The 17,181-nt window shown below is 35.4% G+C and overlaps 1 protein-coding gene across 1 annotated transcript; it reads right to left on the reverse strand.

The window, feature by feature from the left end:
* Positions 1-916: 916 nt before the first annotated feature.
* Positions 917-15,995, reverse strand: LOC129228197 (uncharacterized protein C01C4.2-like). The gene is made up of 3 exons (XM_054862865.1): positions 15,337-15,995; positions 8,014-8,133; positions 917-1,299 (listed from the first exon to the last, which is right to left on the reverse strand). The coding sequence occupies exons 1-3, from the start codon at positions 15,557-15,559 to the stop codon at positions 929-931; spliced, it is 714 nt and encodes a 237-aa protein (XP_054718840.1). The 5' UTR covers positions 15,560-15,995; the 3' UTR covers positions 917-928.
* Positions 15,996-17,181: the final 1,186 nt, after the last annotated feature.

Genomic DNA, 17,181 nt, shown 5'->3' on the forward strand with positions numbered 1-17,181 from the left:
ACGGGAACTAACACGACGTCAGGTTTGTCTTTCTCGGCAACCATTCATAAGTATCATGATCTCCAGCGATCTATTCTTAAATAATGAAATTACGATTATTCGTCGAAAACATTCATCCATCTGGTATCGGCAAGGAATGAGAAAATCCAGGCACTTTTAAAAAGGCTAAAATCATCAAGATCCGACAAATACGGCATCACTTCCGGAATGAAAGAACAAATAACAATTTTTAAATTTCTTATCAACACATACCGTTAGAAAAATTATACGTCATTCATTATTGTGAAAGGTATAACCGCGACAAAAATTGCTTCCAATTTCACCTATCTACATCACGAGATGTTAAAAGAAACAGATCCATTGTTAAAAGTAAGGAGGGAGCAGCTGTCAATAGGAGTATTCCATATTGAAATATTAAAGTTTTTAAATTACTGAAAGTTATGAGAGTGTCATATTTAAGTAGGCGTATGAAGAGAAACTAATACAATTACTTCCATGCGGAAGACAAAACATAATTCTGGATGTCGTCTTATAAGATTCTCTTACACACGGAGAAAAGTAAAAATGTAAATGCTCAAATACATAATCTAGAGAGAACAAGATAACTTTTGAGGTACTCGTATAAGAAAAATTGCAAAATACTTTCAACTGTTCAATTGGATATATTTTAATTTATGATTAAACAATTCCATTTATAGATATACTCGGGAGTCTTATGGAATGGTCTGCTTTATGTGGGCCTGGAAGGGACGTGATGCTAGTTCCAATGGATTTCTAAGCACAAAATGCATTCTCAATCCCATTTAGGCGAACACGTACACCAACTCAATTTTTGGACTGCATCAACTCACAGCCATGTAACACTGGCTGAATACAGTCTGAACATCATTTTTAATATTCCAGAGGTAATTCTATCACTGAAATTGTGCTATAACGAATCGATGATCCTATAAATGCCCGTAAATCCGCAGCACCTAGCTCGCAGGTGGTCTATAATGACGCAAGCGTCCGTCAGGTGGTCCATGATATTCGAATACTCGCACAGGAGGGTGTAGTTGATGATTTGGGTGGGCAAGACACTCTTGAGAACGGACATTCTCTTCAGACCCATGTACTCGGGCAAGGTCCTATAAATCTGGCGAGCACCGGTCCACATGATCCAGTTTTGTTCAAACCTGGTCCGGTCATCTCCGGGTAGTACCTGATATAGGCAGACGACGAATCCTGTTTTGTCCGTTGGTTTCTCCGGGGCAGCAGCGAGGGGTGGACGAGATATCGTGATAGTCTCTTCGTATCCAGCTGAAATGAAAAAAATCCATGTTTAGTTATCTGAACCCAAAATGAGGCGGGAGAATGTCGAATTAAAATAAAAAATGATTCGTTCATACAATGTCAAAACTGCGGGTTGCATATGACACCTTTTTTTGGGGGGGGGGGAGGGGGGGTAGCAGCACCCCTTTAAAGGGGATATTTGACTCCTTATGGCATCCTATGGCAAGGGGTCGATTTTTACCCCTATGGCACCATATGGCGCACGTAAAGGGGTGCCGCTGGTGCTACAACGTTTCATCCTAAAAAGTGCAAAATACAATCGACAGTTTTATCAGTGTGCCTGTTTTTCGACTTCCTATTCTACTAAAACTGAAGAGTCTATGTTTTTTTTTTTTTGAAATCAAAATGTGATTCACATAGTTTAACAGTGTCTTTGCTTTCAGCTGAAACCCTAAAAAAAAAAAAAAAAAAAAAAAAAAAATGCTTAGTTCCTAGAACGTAATATGGGATTGGAAGCAATCTCTCATTCAAGCTGAAACGTGATTAATATTGCGATGCTCTATTCGTATTACCGAAGATGAAAAGTCTGTGTTCAGTTCTTTGAACACTGTCAGAGGTGAGCACAGCTATCAGCTTTTAGTTTTTTAACTATTTTCATCATTCTTTCAGAAATTGCTATTTTTTGAATTTGCTGCACAGATTACCTGGCCCGTCATTTCGAATTCATCCAGGCGGGATTAAAGCTCAAATTCTCAATGCAAATATTTCCGCAAAACAACCAAACCATGCCCACTTATATATGAATGCCTCAATTGCAAAGTCGATTTAACTCCACTTTTAAAAAAATCTTCATTTCTGCTTTAATAGTGCTTCATCAATGCTCAGCACGTGAATTTGTATTAAAGTTTTGGTTCAGTACATTTCTGACCATGTGATGCAAGAAAATGTAACACGAGGACATATTTACTTCCTCTGGATATAACACCATCTTCTTCATAACTATTCTCTACTTTTTGTTTTATGGAGTTAGTCGATCTTGCAAGTGAGGCATCCATATGTAAATACACTAATTTCTTAAAAGCTGGGGGGAGGAAGTAATCGCGCCTTCCTAACCCTCTAAATGACAGGTCTGTAGGTTGCTGTTGGATGTTCACGAGAAAAGCTCTCGCTAAAATGCCTAATGCCTTTCTGTCACTATGGCAACGCGGGGTATTCCAATTTTTCATTAAGACTTTAAAACAATGGAACAATACTACCGTGGGCAGGTAAAGGGCAGAATGCAAATATTTTATTTTTTCATTCATTTTTTTTTTTTTTTTTTTTGCATTTTTGTCATTTTCTGTTCATTTGCTTTATTGCACATGCTTGCTTATTTCATGCTGGTGAAAAAAAATGTGAAAAAAAAAAAAAAAAAAAAAAAACCGCTTAATTCCAGCATTTTTCTATTGTTAGGTGTTGAATCCAAAATGCGTTTCTTCAAATATCTCGAAAACTCATTTCTGCAGATACTGCCCTTTACCTGCACAATGCACACAGCAGAATGGTGCGTCGTACTTGACATCATCAATTACACATTTTCGGAATAAGATACATATTTTTTTTTTCTGTTTTGATTGTATTTTATTCGCAAACTAATACCACTGAAGAGGAATGTTGAAATCTTGCCAAGTAAAAACACCTGATAACCCCCTTCAGATAATGAATGAGAGGAGATTAATTTCAATGGCTATCTCCCGTTTATAGTCATTGTGGTGGAAGTTTTTCTCGTGAAAGACACATATTATTTTTTTCTGAGAAGACACCAGCATGAAACACATATATTTTGCAGTGAAAAGATCTGATATTCCTAACGACGGTTAAAAAAAACAAAAGTTATTTAGATAAATTTGAGCTACAGCACATAAAAAGCAAGCCTTTTTTTTAATGCGGATGACTTAAATGGGTAACTTTGGCCGAGACAATATCTTTAAAAGAATTTATATTTAAGTTCTGAAACTGTAACCCATTGAAAACAGCTTGTTAATTAATAGGACTACAAAGTAGAAAGTTTTGAATGAACTTTTTCTGGAATTTTGACAATGTAAAATCTCAAAAAATATTTCCCTGCTAAGCTCGGCCGAAATTTTACATGCGTGGTAAGCAAAGAAGATGAGCTTACTCAAGAACATTGTTCTCTTATATCGCCTGCATATATCGACACTTCAGAGAAACAATAAATTACCCTACAGTTACCCTGAGATAACGTTATATCAATTTATTGACGTTGCATTTTATGGACAATGTCTCGATTGAAGAGTCAATTTGCATCTGCCATGTCAACGGGGTATTTTCTAGCTATTACAAATGCCCTTCTTTAAGGGGGTCCGGGACACAAAACTCGTTAAATGTTACAATTTTTTTTAATCATTTAAAATACTTCTCCGCTTTTTTCTGCTTAAAAGGACGTCTTGGGAAAGGAATCTTGTTTCTAGGTTGTTCCGCCTAATTAGAACGAAAGACGTAATTATTTTTGTTCCATTCATTTAACTAATATTATATTTAACTTTAAAACTTTAAACGCGTTTTTCTCTATGATGCAGTTTTCCTCGACTTTTTGCATTCGAACTCTTATAAGTAAGAACTGATTAAGATTAAGTAATGAAATTTGGAGCCTATCTTCTTCAAACAGTCTACTTTAATTTTTATCCGGCAATTATAAAAAAAGTTTACAACAAAAAATATGATGTAAAAAAAATTTCTTTGAATTTTTCGAAATATTTTCTATTTTTTAAATTTAATTAATATTTTTTTAAATCGCCGAATAAAAATTAAAGCTTGGATAATTGTGCATAATTTTTTGAAGACAATTTGAAAACTGACCAAGAACATTTTGAATTTTTGCGATTTAAAACAACTCTATTTTTTTAAAAACCTAATTAAATTTAAATAAAATTTATTTTTTAATATTTAGGTTATGATTTTGCTTATTAAATAGATGGTGAATCAGTGCAAAAAAATTAAAAACTCTGAACTGTTAAATAATTTGTTTTTTAAAATGTGTCCCGGACCCCCTTAACCTGTTGTTTTTTCACCTATTAAAATCTTTCATCTGCTTAAAATCAACGCTCAAAAATGTTTCACTTGCTTTGGAGTTAAGTGCAGACTACTTTATTTTGGTCTTGTTAAAGTTTAAGGTGAATATCAGGAAAAGTGCTAATTTAAGTCACAGATGAATTTCCCAAGCACTTCCAATTGAAAAAAATCATATAGTAAACTTCACATGCAATCATGACAAAATTTTGAGGTTTTACTTTAATATATGACACTGGAACTCTTTTTGTGCTCCAAAATCATGTCAGTAACTATCCCACGTTCGAATCGCATATTTAAAAAAAATCCTGTGCATTTTACGCCTATGCAAAAATTCTGTGCACTCCACAATTTAAAAAAATGTTCCACAAAAGGAAATATATGACAATATTTGGGGCATACCTAACCTGTCAGCGTCAGTCGTAACGTTGTGATTAGGATTTGCGTACCCTTCACAATGATGCCAAGTTAGGTTTACCATAACTATAGGTAGGTATAAAAAGTAATTACTATTTAAGCCCAAAACGATTATGTAAAAATGAGTAGTGCTGTAATTATTGCGTAGCCTCAACTTTTGCTCTTTTATTAGTAACTAGTGGTACGCGCACACGGCTTTGCCCGTAATAGAAAATTAAAAGATCTTTTGGTTCGCCTGTATATTTACAAATAATGTATGGTGAATTTTCTCGCCAACTGACTTGTGCCCATGTTACGGTTCCACGTTATAATAATTTCGTAATTTACTCGTCCATCTTATGAGAGTTTTGTTCTTAAAATTGGGATAGAACGAGCTGATATGTGCATCACATAACTTCCTTTTACTCCAATTTAATGTCGTTTTCTCATTATTGGCAGTTTTAATGCGATTCAATAGTTTACTCTCTAAATATCACCAACAGTGGTCAAATTGAAACCAGATTAAAAAAAAAAAAATCGCCAAATTTGTCGAAAAGTTGGCGACAAAACTTGGTGGCCAAAAGCTTAGCGATATATCGCCAAGTGTTTGACAAATTATAACAACACTTTTGAGTTACATCGAAATTAACAACGATTTCCACCCAAAAAGGGGCAAAAGACCCTTTTAGAAGCATCCGAATGCAATCAAAAGAGGAGGTGCACAACTAGACTCCACTAGGAGTCTACGTACCAAATTTCAACTTTCTAGGACATTCCGTTCTTGAGTTATGCGACATACATACGCAAATACGCACGTACGTACATACAGACGTCACGAGAAAACTCGTTGTAATTACCTCGAGAGTCGTCAAAATGGTTATTTCGCGTGTCTATACGTTCCTAGGCACTTATCCACGTGTGCTCGAATCAAAAAAAAAAAAAAAAAAAAAATAATAATAATAATTTGAATTTTGACACCTTGAATTCAAATTATGTTTTTCGCAATCACGAGTGTGTGTATGTAAGCGTGTGTGTTTGTGTGTGGGGGTATGTGTGTTTGTGTGTAGGGGGTATGTGTATGTGTGTGTAGGCATATGTGTTTGTGTCTGTGTGCAGGCATGAATGTGTGGGTGGTTGTGTGTATGTTTTTGTGTGTGTGTATGAGTAGGTGTCTATATGTGTGTGTATGTGTTTGTATGTGTGTATGCGTGCGTGTGTGTGTGTGTAGTTATGTATGTATGCGCGTGTGTGTAGGACACATGGATGCAACCTGGAGACGGCTTTCGCTGTAGGAGCAGCACCGTGAGGAGCCGGTCGACGGTGATGGTGCGGAGGGTGGCGGTGGGAAAGTAAAATGATAGGACGCCAAAAACAGTCAAGTGAGAACAATAAGCAATCGTGATTGCTCAAAAAAAAAAAAAAAAAAAAAAACCTCAACATTCATTTGGGGGTGAGCAAAATGGAAATTAAGGGCGATTTTTGAGTGAAATTTTTTTCGCGAATATAATACTTTTTTTTTTTTTTTTGTAAAAGGAAGTAAAAAGAATCACATCGAATTTTCGAAAAATCGCTTCAAAAGTGCGCACCTTCATGCTACAAACTAACTTTGTGTCAAATTTCATGAAAACCGGCCGAAGGGTTTAGGCGCTATGCGCGTCTCAGTGATCCTGACAGACTTTCAGCTTTATTATTAGTAAAGATTTTTCATTAAAAATAAAACATCGACATCGAAACCAAACAAAAAATGGAGCCCAAACATCAACTGCCTGGAGTTACTTAATGTTGTTTTCCGATTTACCTTCAAAATATGCATATCGTAATTTATTTTTCGTAAAAAAACATGTGTAAATATGTGTGTACTAATTTTTACAAATTGTGTTAGAAATTATGATTAGTATGATGTAACATATCTCAAAACAAGGTTTAAGGATATTCGCATTCTGTGCATCAAATTCGAGTTTCTTAAGAATTGTTTTCTTTTTACTTCCTTTTACAAAAAAGAAAGTATTGTATTCGCAAAAAAAAATTTCACTCAAAAATCGACCCTAATTTCCATTTTGCTTACCCCCAAATGAATATTGATTTTTTTTTCGACTCGAACACACGTGGATAAGTGCCTATGAACGTATAGACACGCGAGTTGCCCATTTTGACGATTCCCGAGTTAGTTACAACGAGTTTTCTCGTGACGTCTGTATGCACGTATGTGCGTATGTGCGTATGTATGTCGCATAATTTAATAACGGTATGTCCTAGAAAGCTGAAATTTGGTACGTAGACTCCTAGTGGGTTATAGTTGTGCACCTTCCCTTTTGGTTGCATTCGGGTGTTTCTAAGGGGGGGGGGGTCTTTTGCCCCTTTTGGGGAGGAAATCATTGTTAATTTTGATGTAAACTCAAGTGGTATTACAATTCGGCAGACACTTTTTGTCGGCAAGTTTTCTTGCCAACTTGGTGACAAATTTGGCATTTTTTAAAAAAAATCTGGTTTCAATTTGGTCACTGTTAATTATATTAAGGAAGTAAACTATTGAATCACATTAAAAATACCAATAATGGGAAAATGATGTTAAATTGGAGTAAAAGGAAGTCATGTGAGGCACACATCAGCTCGTTTCTTTTACGTACAACAAACAGCACAATGCTTGAAAATCCTTCTTAGCTGAAATAGAGTGCATGCGGCTTTCAAAAGACGATCTGTCAGTCTAAATAGATTGGTGAATGCATTACTGGCATTTAAACGATGAAATAGTGGGATTAAATTTTTAAACATTCGATATGTACGTAGAAATGGCGGGATGAGCAAATTTCGCTTACACGGACGCTGCTTGTGGAAACCGTGGGATAAGACGATTTTGCTACACTGACATTGTCTGTAGATATTGAGGGACGAGAAAATTTTGCTACATTAACATTGCCTGCAGAAATCACGAGATGAACATATTTCGCTACACTGAGGCTACACTAGGCAGCTGCCTACTCTGCCTATTGGGAAATTGGGCTCTGATTTCAGTGGACTGGTGGTACATGAACGTCGATGTTTTGAAAACACCGACTGGTATCGAAAAGTAAGCAGTCAGAGGGTAGCACTGGATGAATGTCGGTTAACAGAAAAGTGTTGTTTTAAGACAATAAATATTAATATAATTAAAGGAGCTGTTGCCTTTTTGCCATGGAGGAATATGCGTGGCATATCCTCCCATTGTGCATATATATTTATAATTACTCAAAACTTTTAATAAATAAACAGAATGAAAAAATAGAAACATTGTTATACCTAAGAAGTGCAGTTCTTTCCCGCTATCAACAGGTGGGCGATCCCGAACGAAGTTCAACTTCTGGGAAAGTTCGTGTCTCCCTCCTCCAACTACGAGATATGTCACGTAAGGGAACTCGGCTGGAAAAAATCGTGCAAGGTTACTAAAACATTCAAAGAAACAAGTAACTAAAATTAAAAATTGAAAAAAAAAAAAAAAAAAAAAAAAAACCAACTGGGTCGCAAATGTAGAATTAAGAGGGAAAATTGAAAATCCTTTTGAAAGCCTTGTACTATTAAAAATCAATTACAAGTATTTTATTTGTTGACAAATAGAAACTGGTAGCAAATAAGAATTTTCTATCTCTGCGTTTAATTTCCTTGTCGGCAACAATTAATTCGGTTACCAATCGCGTGAGTAAAGACTTAGTCATATTTAAAATCTGCTTTAACAAGCGTTATATTTTGAATTCAATATAACATGAAAGTTCTAAATTCCTTCTATCAGAGACAGAAAAATCGCCCTTCATTTTGGTGCTAAATTTTTAAATTTTTAAATATGTTTTCACTGAAAAACATCACAAAAACCTTTAATAGGTTTTAAAATAATGTCTTCGTTAATTAATGTCATCCAAAGACGCAACCTAGCTAAGAACACTCTCGATCAACTCTCCTTTTGAACAAAAAAAGTTTTTCAAAATCGGTCCGTCCGTTTAGGCGCTAGAGTGCCAAACAGATACACAGACACGTCAAACTTATAACCCCCTTCCTTTGTGCGTCGTGGGTTAAAAACTAGGTTGCAAAATGTTATTATTTAATTTCAGTTTCTTGCCTAAATTAGGATTAATAAATGCTCTTACTCTTTCATGTAGTAAGGTTAAGTGAGCCAAAGGTCGCCATATCTTTCATAATTTGGCCGTATTTTTTCATGTTAAATTGTATACTTCTCTGTCACACGTACCAAGTGCAATTTTCTATGCAAGATAAAATTTAACTATTCTAATAAAACAATTTCAAAATTGTAGCGTGCGGACCACCTTTGGAACATATGTGCTCCACCTTTGGCCTTTGTGTTAATATCACCTGTAAAACGTGAAATCGTGTAACTGTTTTTACTTCTACAAACCTATTCTACTACCAACTTGTATTACCATATTTACGAGATTTACAACATTGGAGGATTTTCTTTTTCAGAACATGGAAAGAAAAGTGTAAAAGAAATTCCCCACATTATTTAACCGGAGATTTGAACGAGATAATTGCCACTCATCCATCAAAGGTAGAGAACTGTTCCAGCGACTAGGTGCAATGATACTCTTAAGTCAACCTCCCCCCATTCCCTTCTTACCCTTTGGCAGAGATGCCTTATGACGTCACAATGTTCATCGCACTTATTTTTCGATTTGATGCCCAGTTATGATATGGATAAGATGACGTAAGAGGCGGGGTCATTTCAAGAGCCTTTTGCTGGAAAAAGACAAGAAAAATACAGCCAACGGTTTTAAAAGTTCTAATAATGACAACATTTATTTGCGTAAACATGGCTTTCTTCCAGAGTGAACGCTATATCAAATCATGTGACTTCTAATAAAGGCGACAGAACAAGACTAACAATGTCTTTTTTATCCTGCTTTAAAATGTTTCTTTAGTTTGCTCTTTGTTGAACATGGTCAATATTCAATGTTATTAGTGAAGCTCTAGGTTCTTCAGCTTAAGATAAAAATTGAATCATCAGGATTAAAAAGCAGTTAAGATCGGACCTGACGTCTTTGAAAAGTTGCAGTTTCACTTAGCAACGGCGAGTATAAGGAGGTATTAGAAAATAGGATAATGACGCTCAGCGGGCAATTCCGCTCACCCACATATCTCGAAATACTATAATAAAACTAAAAACTCGTAATAGGTTCCACCATTTTGCAAACATCATTAAAAAATTTTGTAAGGATGTAGTCATTTTTGAAAGGAAGGTGTGTTTTTTTTTGTCCTCAGTAATTATTTTGTAGATAGTTTGCTTCAAAATTCTACAACATCTAACTTGTAAGTAACTTGTAATTGTACCCTATTATTTTCAAATCAATTTATTCAGAACGGCTATTATGCATTTAGCTGTACGTATATACATTTAGCTGTACATTAGGGTGGTCACAAAAAATCGATTTTCGAATTTCTTCCGCGGCACCCCCCTAAACTGTGCCAATGGACTAGAAAACATCATTTGCAAAGTTTCAGCTCAATCCGATAATACTAACACGTGCCGCAAAGAGGCTAAAGTTACGAAAAACAGTGATTTTTAGCAAAAAATCGTAGTTTTTCTTCTTTAAAACCAAAACTTTTCATCCTAGAAACTTCGTTCTGGTCTCATTTTATAGGAAATTTTACTCTCGTGACGAGTTATCTTATCCTTTTTTTAAACAAAATTTATAGCATGGAACTGGACATTTTTTAGGTCAGGTCATGGAAGATACCATCAATAAGGAATTTTCATGCAAATATCTAAAAGCATTACAATATTCAATTACATTTATTTGCTCATTGTTGATTTTAATTTATCCATTAAAAAGGCTTCATTTGGAGGTACTTTAAAAATTAAACGTAACAAATTGTTGATTTAAAATAAAGTAACTAAGTAGTTCAGAAGAGAAAGCAGAGTTAAAATTACAAAAAAGAAAAAAAAAAATCAAAGGCATTTTATTGCTTGTACTGTTAAATTATACATCATTATATTAGTACTTTTCATTGAGAAGTTAAAGTGGTAATGGCTTTGATATGACGGATTTGGATGAATGTGGAAAAATGCGCCTGCATTCGGACATAACTTGTAATAGAAACTGTCGTTAGTTAGAAATTAGTTTTACACCTGTTTCAGCTGTGCCATTGACAACCCTTAAACTGTTTACTATCTTTTTAGCTTTAATATAATATTTGTTTTCACACTATTCATCAAGATCAGTATTTAAAAACTTTGCATCGATTTCGAACCTCTGTAAAATATTGTATCTCTTAAAAAGTTTGAGGAGAAATGAAAAAATCAACTTCTTTGTAAAGTAAACTAAGCTTCTTTCAGATTGAGTTATGCTTTTGTATCACTATCATCACAATCATCTTCATTATCTCCTACTTCGGATTTTAATTTTGCAACTTTCTTTGTTTTGATCTTTTTTTTCTCCCTAAAGTATCATCAAAAAAGGGAAATGCAACCTTCTCTGAGTTCAGGGACCACAAATGATTAATTATTTTAGTTAGTCTGTGCGTACATCATCTTCATAAATACTCTTGTATTGAACCAAAGATTTTACTAACTATAGATCTTGGTTGGGGGCCAAAGCTGGATCGCAGACAATAAACCATACTTTTCTATAAATATTGTTGATAAACAATCAAATATTTTCAACACCTTTTATCTTTAAATCAATTAAGGAAAGCTGATCCCTGAGAAGATATATTTTTAATGAGTATATGTGGCAGTGATAAGCAAAGGAATGTAATTGACAAAATTAAAATTTTGGAGATAATCATTACAAATAATAGGGGAACGTGTCCTCTGTTTAGAGGCAAGAGATGGTACTAGTAGCTCTGGTAGGGGCTGTTATATAGCATGATTTACAAAAAAAGTTCAATGAAAGCCTACCCTACCTAGAATCTGCACTTTAAACGCATTTCATGGGGAACTTTAAAAAGTCCACTTACATCCACTTGCTTCTCACTACGTCATATGAATTAGTGAGAAGCAAAGGGATGTAAGTGGCAAAATTGAAAATTTGGAGATAACAAGTACAAATGGTAGGTGAACCTCTCCTCGGTCTTGGGGCAAGCGATTGTACTAGTAGCCCTGGTAGGTGCTGCTGTACAGCATGATTTAGAAAAAAATTCAATGAAAGCCTGCTTTGGATGTGATCTTTAAACGCGTTTTACTCGAAACTTAAAATAGTCCACTTGCATCCGTTTGCTTCTCACTGCCTCATATGGAATTTGCCATCCATCTTGTGTGATGAATAGGGACAGATGTTCGAAAAGTAACATTGTTTGGAGAAAGACTCCCTAAATAACTTAAGTAAAGTGGAATGAACTTTTTATAGGCATCCCTAAGCTGCTACTGTTTTTATTTCTCAAAAAGAAAGCTTGAAATTTCACCTGGATTGCTTATTTTGTTTTTAATATTCTATACTTGCTTTGAATTGCCTCTTATCTATACCATTAATCCTAAAATTCTTGAAAAATATCTGGTTGAGGACTAGTGGACGTACCTATTTTGCAAATCAAAAATGCTTTCAAACCAACTTCTAAGATGTAGTAGCGACATGCTAAATACAAAAACTTTTTCTGTAACAACTGTACTCACAAATCGCAGGTTTGTACTGCAGAAAAGAGCCATAAAATGACTTATTTTAACGAAAGCCCTAACAAGTTGGCCACTTTCCTGGGAATTGTTGTTTTTCCTTTCTCTGGGGGGTCGAAAACCCTTACAAGACTGGGATTTTTAAGCTAGTTTTTAGCGCTGACCACCGAGGAGGAAAGCAACGTTCCGTATTTATGGCCTCTACAGCTAATTTCATAACTTTTACATGCAGTTGTTTGTTTTAGCTTTGAGTTTTAGAGATTTAACTATATTACAGTGAAATTCTGCTACAACGAACTTCAAATTACTGGAAATTTTCTTCGTTGTAACGAGGTTTTAGTAGCAATGAAATTAAACCAGCGTAATGGAAATCAAATCGGAGCTGAACATTTCTTTCGTTGAAACAGATATTTCGTTGTATCGGTATTCATTGTAACAGGATTTCACTGCATATATTTCTGATAATATTGCTGTTTTTGATCTGATAGCTAAACATTGTAAGGGGGTTACAACCATTAACTAAAAGAAGCAATACAATTTATATTATAATGATTCGTTCTTTTTACGCGATTTCGAGGATATTAGCTACAACCTGACTTGAAAAATCCTGAATAATGTTTAATCAATTTTTACAAGAACTTAGATGATATTAGACTTAAAGAAAATAAAATTCCCTATAAAATGAGACCAGACCGAAGTTTCTAGAATGAATAGTTTCGGTTTTACAGATGAAAAACTACATTTTTTGCTAAAAATTGCCATTTTTCGTAACTTTAGCCTCTTTGCGGCACGTGTTAATATCATCGAAATGACTTGAAACTTTCCAAATCACATTTTCTAGTCTATTGGCACATTTGGGGGGGAGGGGGTGCCGCAAAAGATTAGTTGAAAAAAGTTTTTCCCCATGTACCTTGTAACCACCCTACTGTACATTCATGTTTTCCATTTGTATCGTAGCGCTTTTTACGCCAAGTGCATTCAAGACCAACGTGGCGATGAAGGGTAATGGAGCTCACGTAAGCTGGGCGGTCATTCCAAGCTCGTCATCTTGCGAGATCGAGATTCTCGCTCACGTGATCGAAATAGTAATCTAAGCTACTCGAACCTAGCCGCAAGCTACATTCGAGTAGATTAAAATGCTCCTTTGCGACATTTCTACGTCACAATCGATCACGTGAGCGAGAATCTCGATCTCGCAAGCTGACGAGCTTGGAATGACCGCCCTGGTGAGTATATGCCACAGTTCAGTGATTGAAAATGGCCCACGTTGAAGATTCTCAGTTGTATGATGATGATTATACAGATGATTTACTTCCAATTGAATAGGATATGTAGGGGGAATTTTGCTGTTTTATGTGAATTTTAACGTATGTTGCATCAAAACTTTGAGCGTAACTTTGAGCATTATCGCTCAATGCATTGTGCAATGAACTAGAGATAAAAACAAAAGTTCCTAAAACTTCCATGCAAATAAGGGGATTGCGAAATATTCCCGAAAGTTTCCGATTCGCGGCACCTTTAGTAGAATACGAATGTTCTTGCGGCACCCTAGTTCATCTCTTCTATGTATATGCATTGATACCGTAGATTCTTTGTGGCCCCCTTTGTCTCTCTATCTTTGTGCACCCACTTTGGAAACCCTGTTCTACAGTGACTTGGATTTATCTCCTGCTGATCACGGATGCATAGATGCAAATTTACAGTTACGTAGATTGCTTTTGAGGAAGTCTGGAAGGTATAAAACAAGTTCCTAAATTCGGCACCTTCCTTAGGAAGTGCCTTCTTAACAGGCACTTCCTAAGAAGTACCTTTCTAATGAAGTGCTTGTGGCGTATTCATATTGCTGCGTTACATGGTGCCACCTGTTGCATTGCCGGAACACCAATATGTGGCGTACGGATGTGGACGACGCGACGTGGAAGAGCGATGCGTGTCCGTGTCGGGATTTTAACCACGGACCTTTGCGATACTAATCCAGTGCTTTAGCCGCTGAGCCAAAAGGATCTCATGGCTCGGTGGCAAAGTAATGTTATGTGCTCTCTGACGTACGCCACACTTATTAGCTTTTTATAAACCGCCACAAGATGATTAGTTTTTGTTGACTTTGTTTTTCAATTGCAAGGGGTTAGCATCCATGTCAGTTCTGCTCACACAGTTCTTATTTGGTAGACTTTTGCAGATTATACAAAGTTTTAGGGACTTTGTAGTTTTAGGGACTAGTTTATTTACACAGAAACATAAGAAGATAGAGTTTATGTACTTATTTTTAAAAATTACTGTTAGAATTTAATCCTTGGTGCAATATTAGTTTTTGTGAAATAAATCTGTTGCATTGTTACAACGGCTTCATCTCCGAAACTGGTTTAATGTTGAGTTTACAGTGAGAGATTGAAAAAGTTGAGGAAAAAAGGTATGCGAAAATGGAATTTTCACATGACAGTTTTCGTTGGTGGAATTTATGAGTTCAGTAAAGGTTCTGAACTGTGTTCAACAATACAGTTCGTTCGTTCAATTTTTGGTAATTACGATCAAAATAAAAAATTACATTTGGTATACAGAAATTCTTTGAGGTTCAACTACTGTTAGTTGAGCCGTGCTGGGCTGTTAAGTTCATTCACTATTTTTTTTATACAAGTGCACTTAAAAACTCCTTATTTTCAGCGAGTATTTCAACCTATCGTCACCTCAGAGAACAGTAAGATATCTAATCCCAGAAATACCACTAAGATATCTTACTGTTGCTTTGAGGAGACGATATATTTACCCGATAACAATGGATCTTCATTTGGAGATTTTTATCTATTTCAGAATTTCATTATTATTAAAACATTTACGACCTAAACTATTATGAGATTCACCAAAATATTTCAACATTAGCTAGTGCAATAAGGGTGTTGAACTAGCACTACGCATTAACATTATTTTACTCTAACTGGGCAGCAAACAAGTAGAATAAGCGAAAATTGATTAAAACCGCATCATTCCAAAATAGAAAAACTGCACCTCACCAATCTTTTCCACGTTGCCCAGCAACAGTCCCATGGAGGCTATACGAGAGTCCCGAATCCAAGAGAAGAAATGGAGCTGACTTCGAGACTCGAACCTTGTGTTCTGTTCGAGCGGCATCACCATCAGGCCGGACGCTGATGTGTGGGGCTTGCAAGGGAGAGCGGCCTCTTCGAATTCCATGATAACATGGTACTTGCGTTCTGGAATGGGCACCACCCGCATACTCAGGATTGGATCCGGATTCTAGAAAACAGAGAGTGTATATAGCAAGGTTTCTTAGTTGCGGTACCCTTTAAAAAGTTGGAATTTTCTCACGGCGCTCCTAGTCATTATTGTGTGAATGTTTGCATGATATTGAGATAGATACATAATGCTTGAACATTAGGGTGGTTCAAAAAAACTTTTTTTTCAGCTAGAGTGACACCCCCTATTTTTTTAGACTTACTAATAGTATTATGCTGCAAAAGTTTTAGTTTTTTACTCAAATTTTAAGAGGGTGCTCAATGACCCCTCAATTTAACATGAGCCGTCAATGTTGTGAAAGAAATAGAAAATGTCACAAGTTTAGAAAAATTTAATTTCCCCAGCTTTTTTTTTTTTTTTTTGTAAATAATTGTTTTATTTCAATGTATATGCATGTTACTCGTGCATATTATAATATGTATATCCCCAGCTCAAGGTACTTTTTAACCCCTCTCCCCATACTTATGAAGTTTGGGGGAGGGGGATGAGCACCTCCTTTCAATTGAAATAGGAAGCTAAAATTCTTCCAGTATATTACTACCCGCAAGTCTAAAAATATTGAGGGGTGTCTGTTATCTAGGAGGAACTTTTTTTCTTACATGTATTTTTGAACCACCCTATTGCACATGCACATTTGTACAATTCTGTGGAAAAAATCAAAAAGTATGCTGGCACAGAGTTCCCACATATTGCTTGCTCATTGAAAGGAAGCCTTTTAAGACTATTGATGAAGAGAAACCGAACCACTCTCATTTGTTATCTTTATTGACGTAAAATATCTGAAATCGGGTAAGATTTATTGTATCTTTTTGATTTATTAACAATAAAGATTTGATGTCACGGACACTTTGCGACTCCCCTCGCCTCTTCCTACGGAATCCCAGTTTAAGAACCACTGGTATATAGCATAACCATTCTCAGTTATAATTAAAAAAATAAAACACGAATACATTTTCACTCCTCCGACTTACGTTTTCGTACTTTATACAGGCTAATTTCTTTCTTTCTATCTTTTTTTTTCTTTTTTTGTTGAGGAGTTAAATGGCTAGACGTTTCAAAAATAACAACGTGCGCGCAATCTCTGTGAGGAGTATGATTGAAATTTAAAGTCACGAGCGTTAACTTTCAGTCATTGGAAACGGTAAAATTAATAATATATTCGACAAAATTAATAATATTCGATAAAATACACTTTGAGGAGTGGTATCTAAAGACAAGGGATAATCTCTATTTTTCTACTGTTTTTTTTTTTAACAATATTTTCCCAAAATTTCGTTATTACTAGGAGGTTTCACTCTTTTTAATGTACAGTTTTAGATCCCTTTCGGAAGCCTTATGCAGTGCGGGGTCAATCGCAATTGTGATATTTATGGCATAGTAAATCCGCTACTGAATATGGAGACAAAAAGCGCTTGCACATTTTCTGATTCTTCATATTTTAGCATTGAAAAGACATATAAATCATTTCAAAACTATTACAATTTTTAAGCTCACACCTCAACTGAACTCTTACTCCAGAGTTGAAACTGTTGACAAATATGTTCAAAAGGAAGACATGTATAAATGATTATTTTCACATTGAATAAATATCCTCTCTCTTT

The sequence above is a fragment of the Uloborus diversus genome, chromosome 8 (genome assembly GCF_026930045.1).
Source record: "Uloborus diversus isolate 005 chromosome 8, Udiv.v.3.1, whole genome shotgun sequence".
NCBI classification, from domain to species: domain Eukaryota; kingdom Metazoa; phylum Arthropoda; class Arachnida; order Araneae; family Uloboridae; genus Uloborus; species Uloborus diversus.

Excerpts from the sequence above, each read along its gene's own strand:
- LOC129228197 (XM_054862865.1), bottom strand. The coding sequence starts at position 15,559 with ATGCGGGTGGTGCCCATTCCAGAACGCAAGTACCATGTTATCATGGAA. Across the intron at positions 8,134-15,336 it reads GGGCAACGTGGAAAAGATTG|CCGAGTTCCCTTACGTGACA; the intron begins GTGAGGTGCAGT and ends GATTTTTTCCAG. Across the intron at positions 1,300-8,013 it reads GAAAGAACTGCACTTCTTAG|CTGGATACGAAGAGACTATC; the intron begins GTATAACAATGT and ends TTTTCATTTCAG.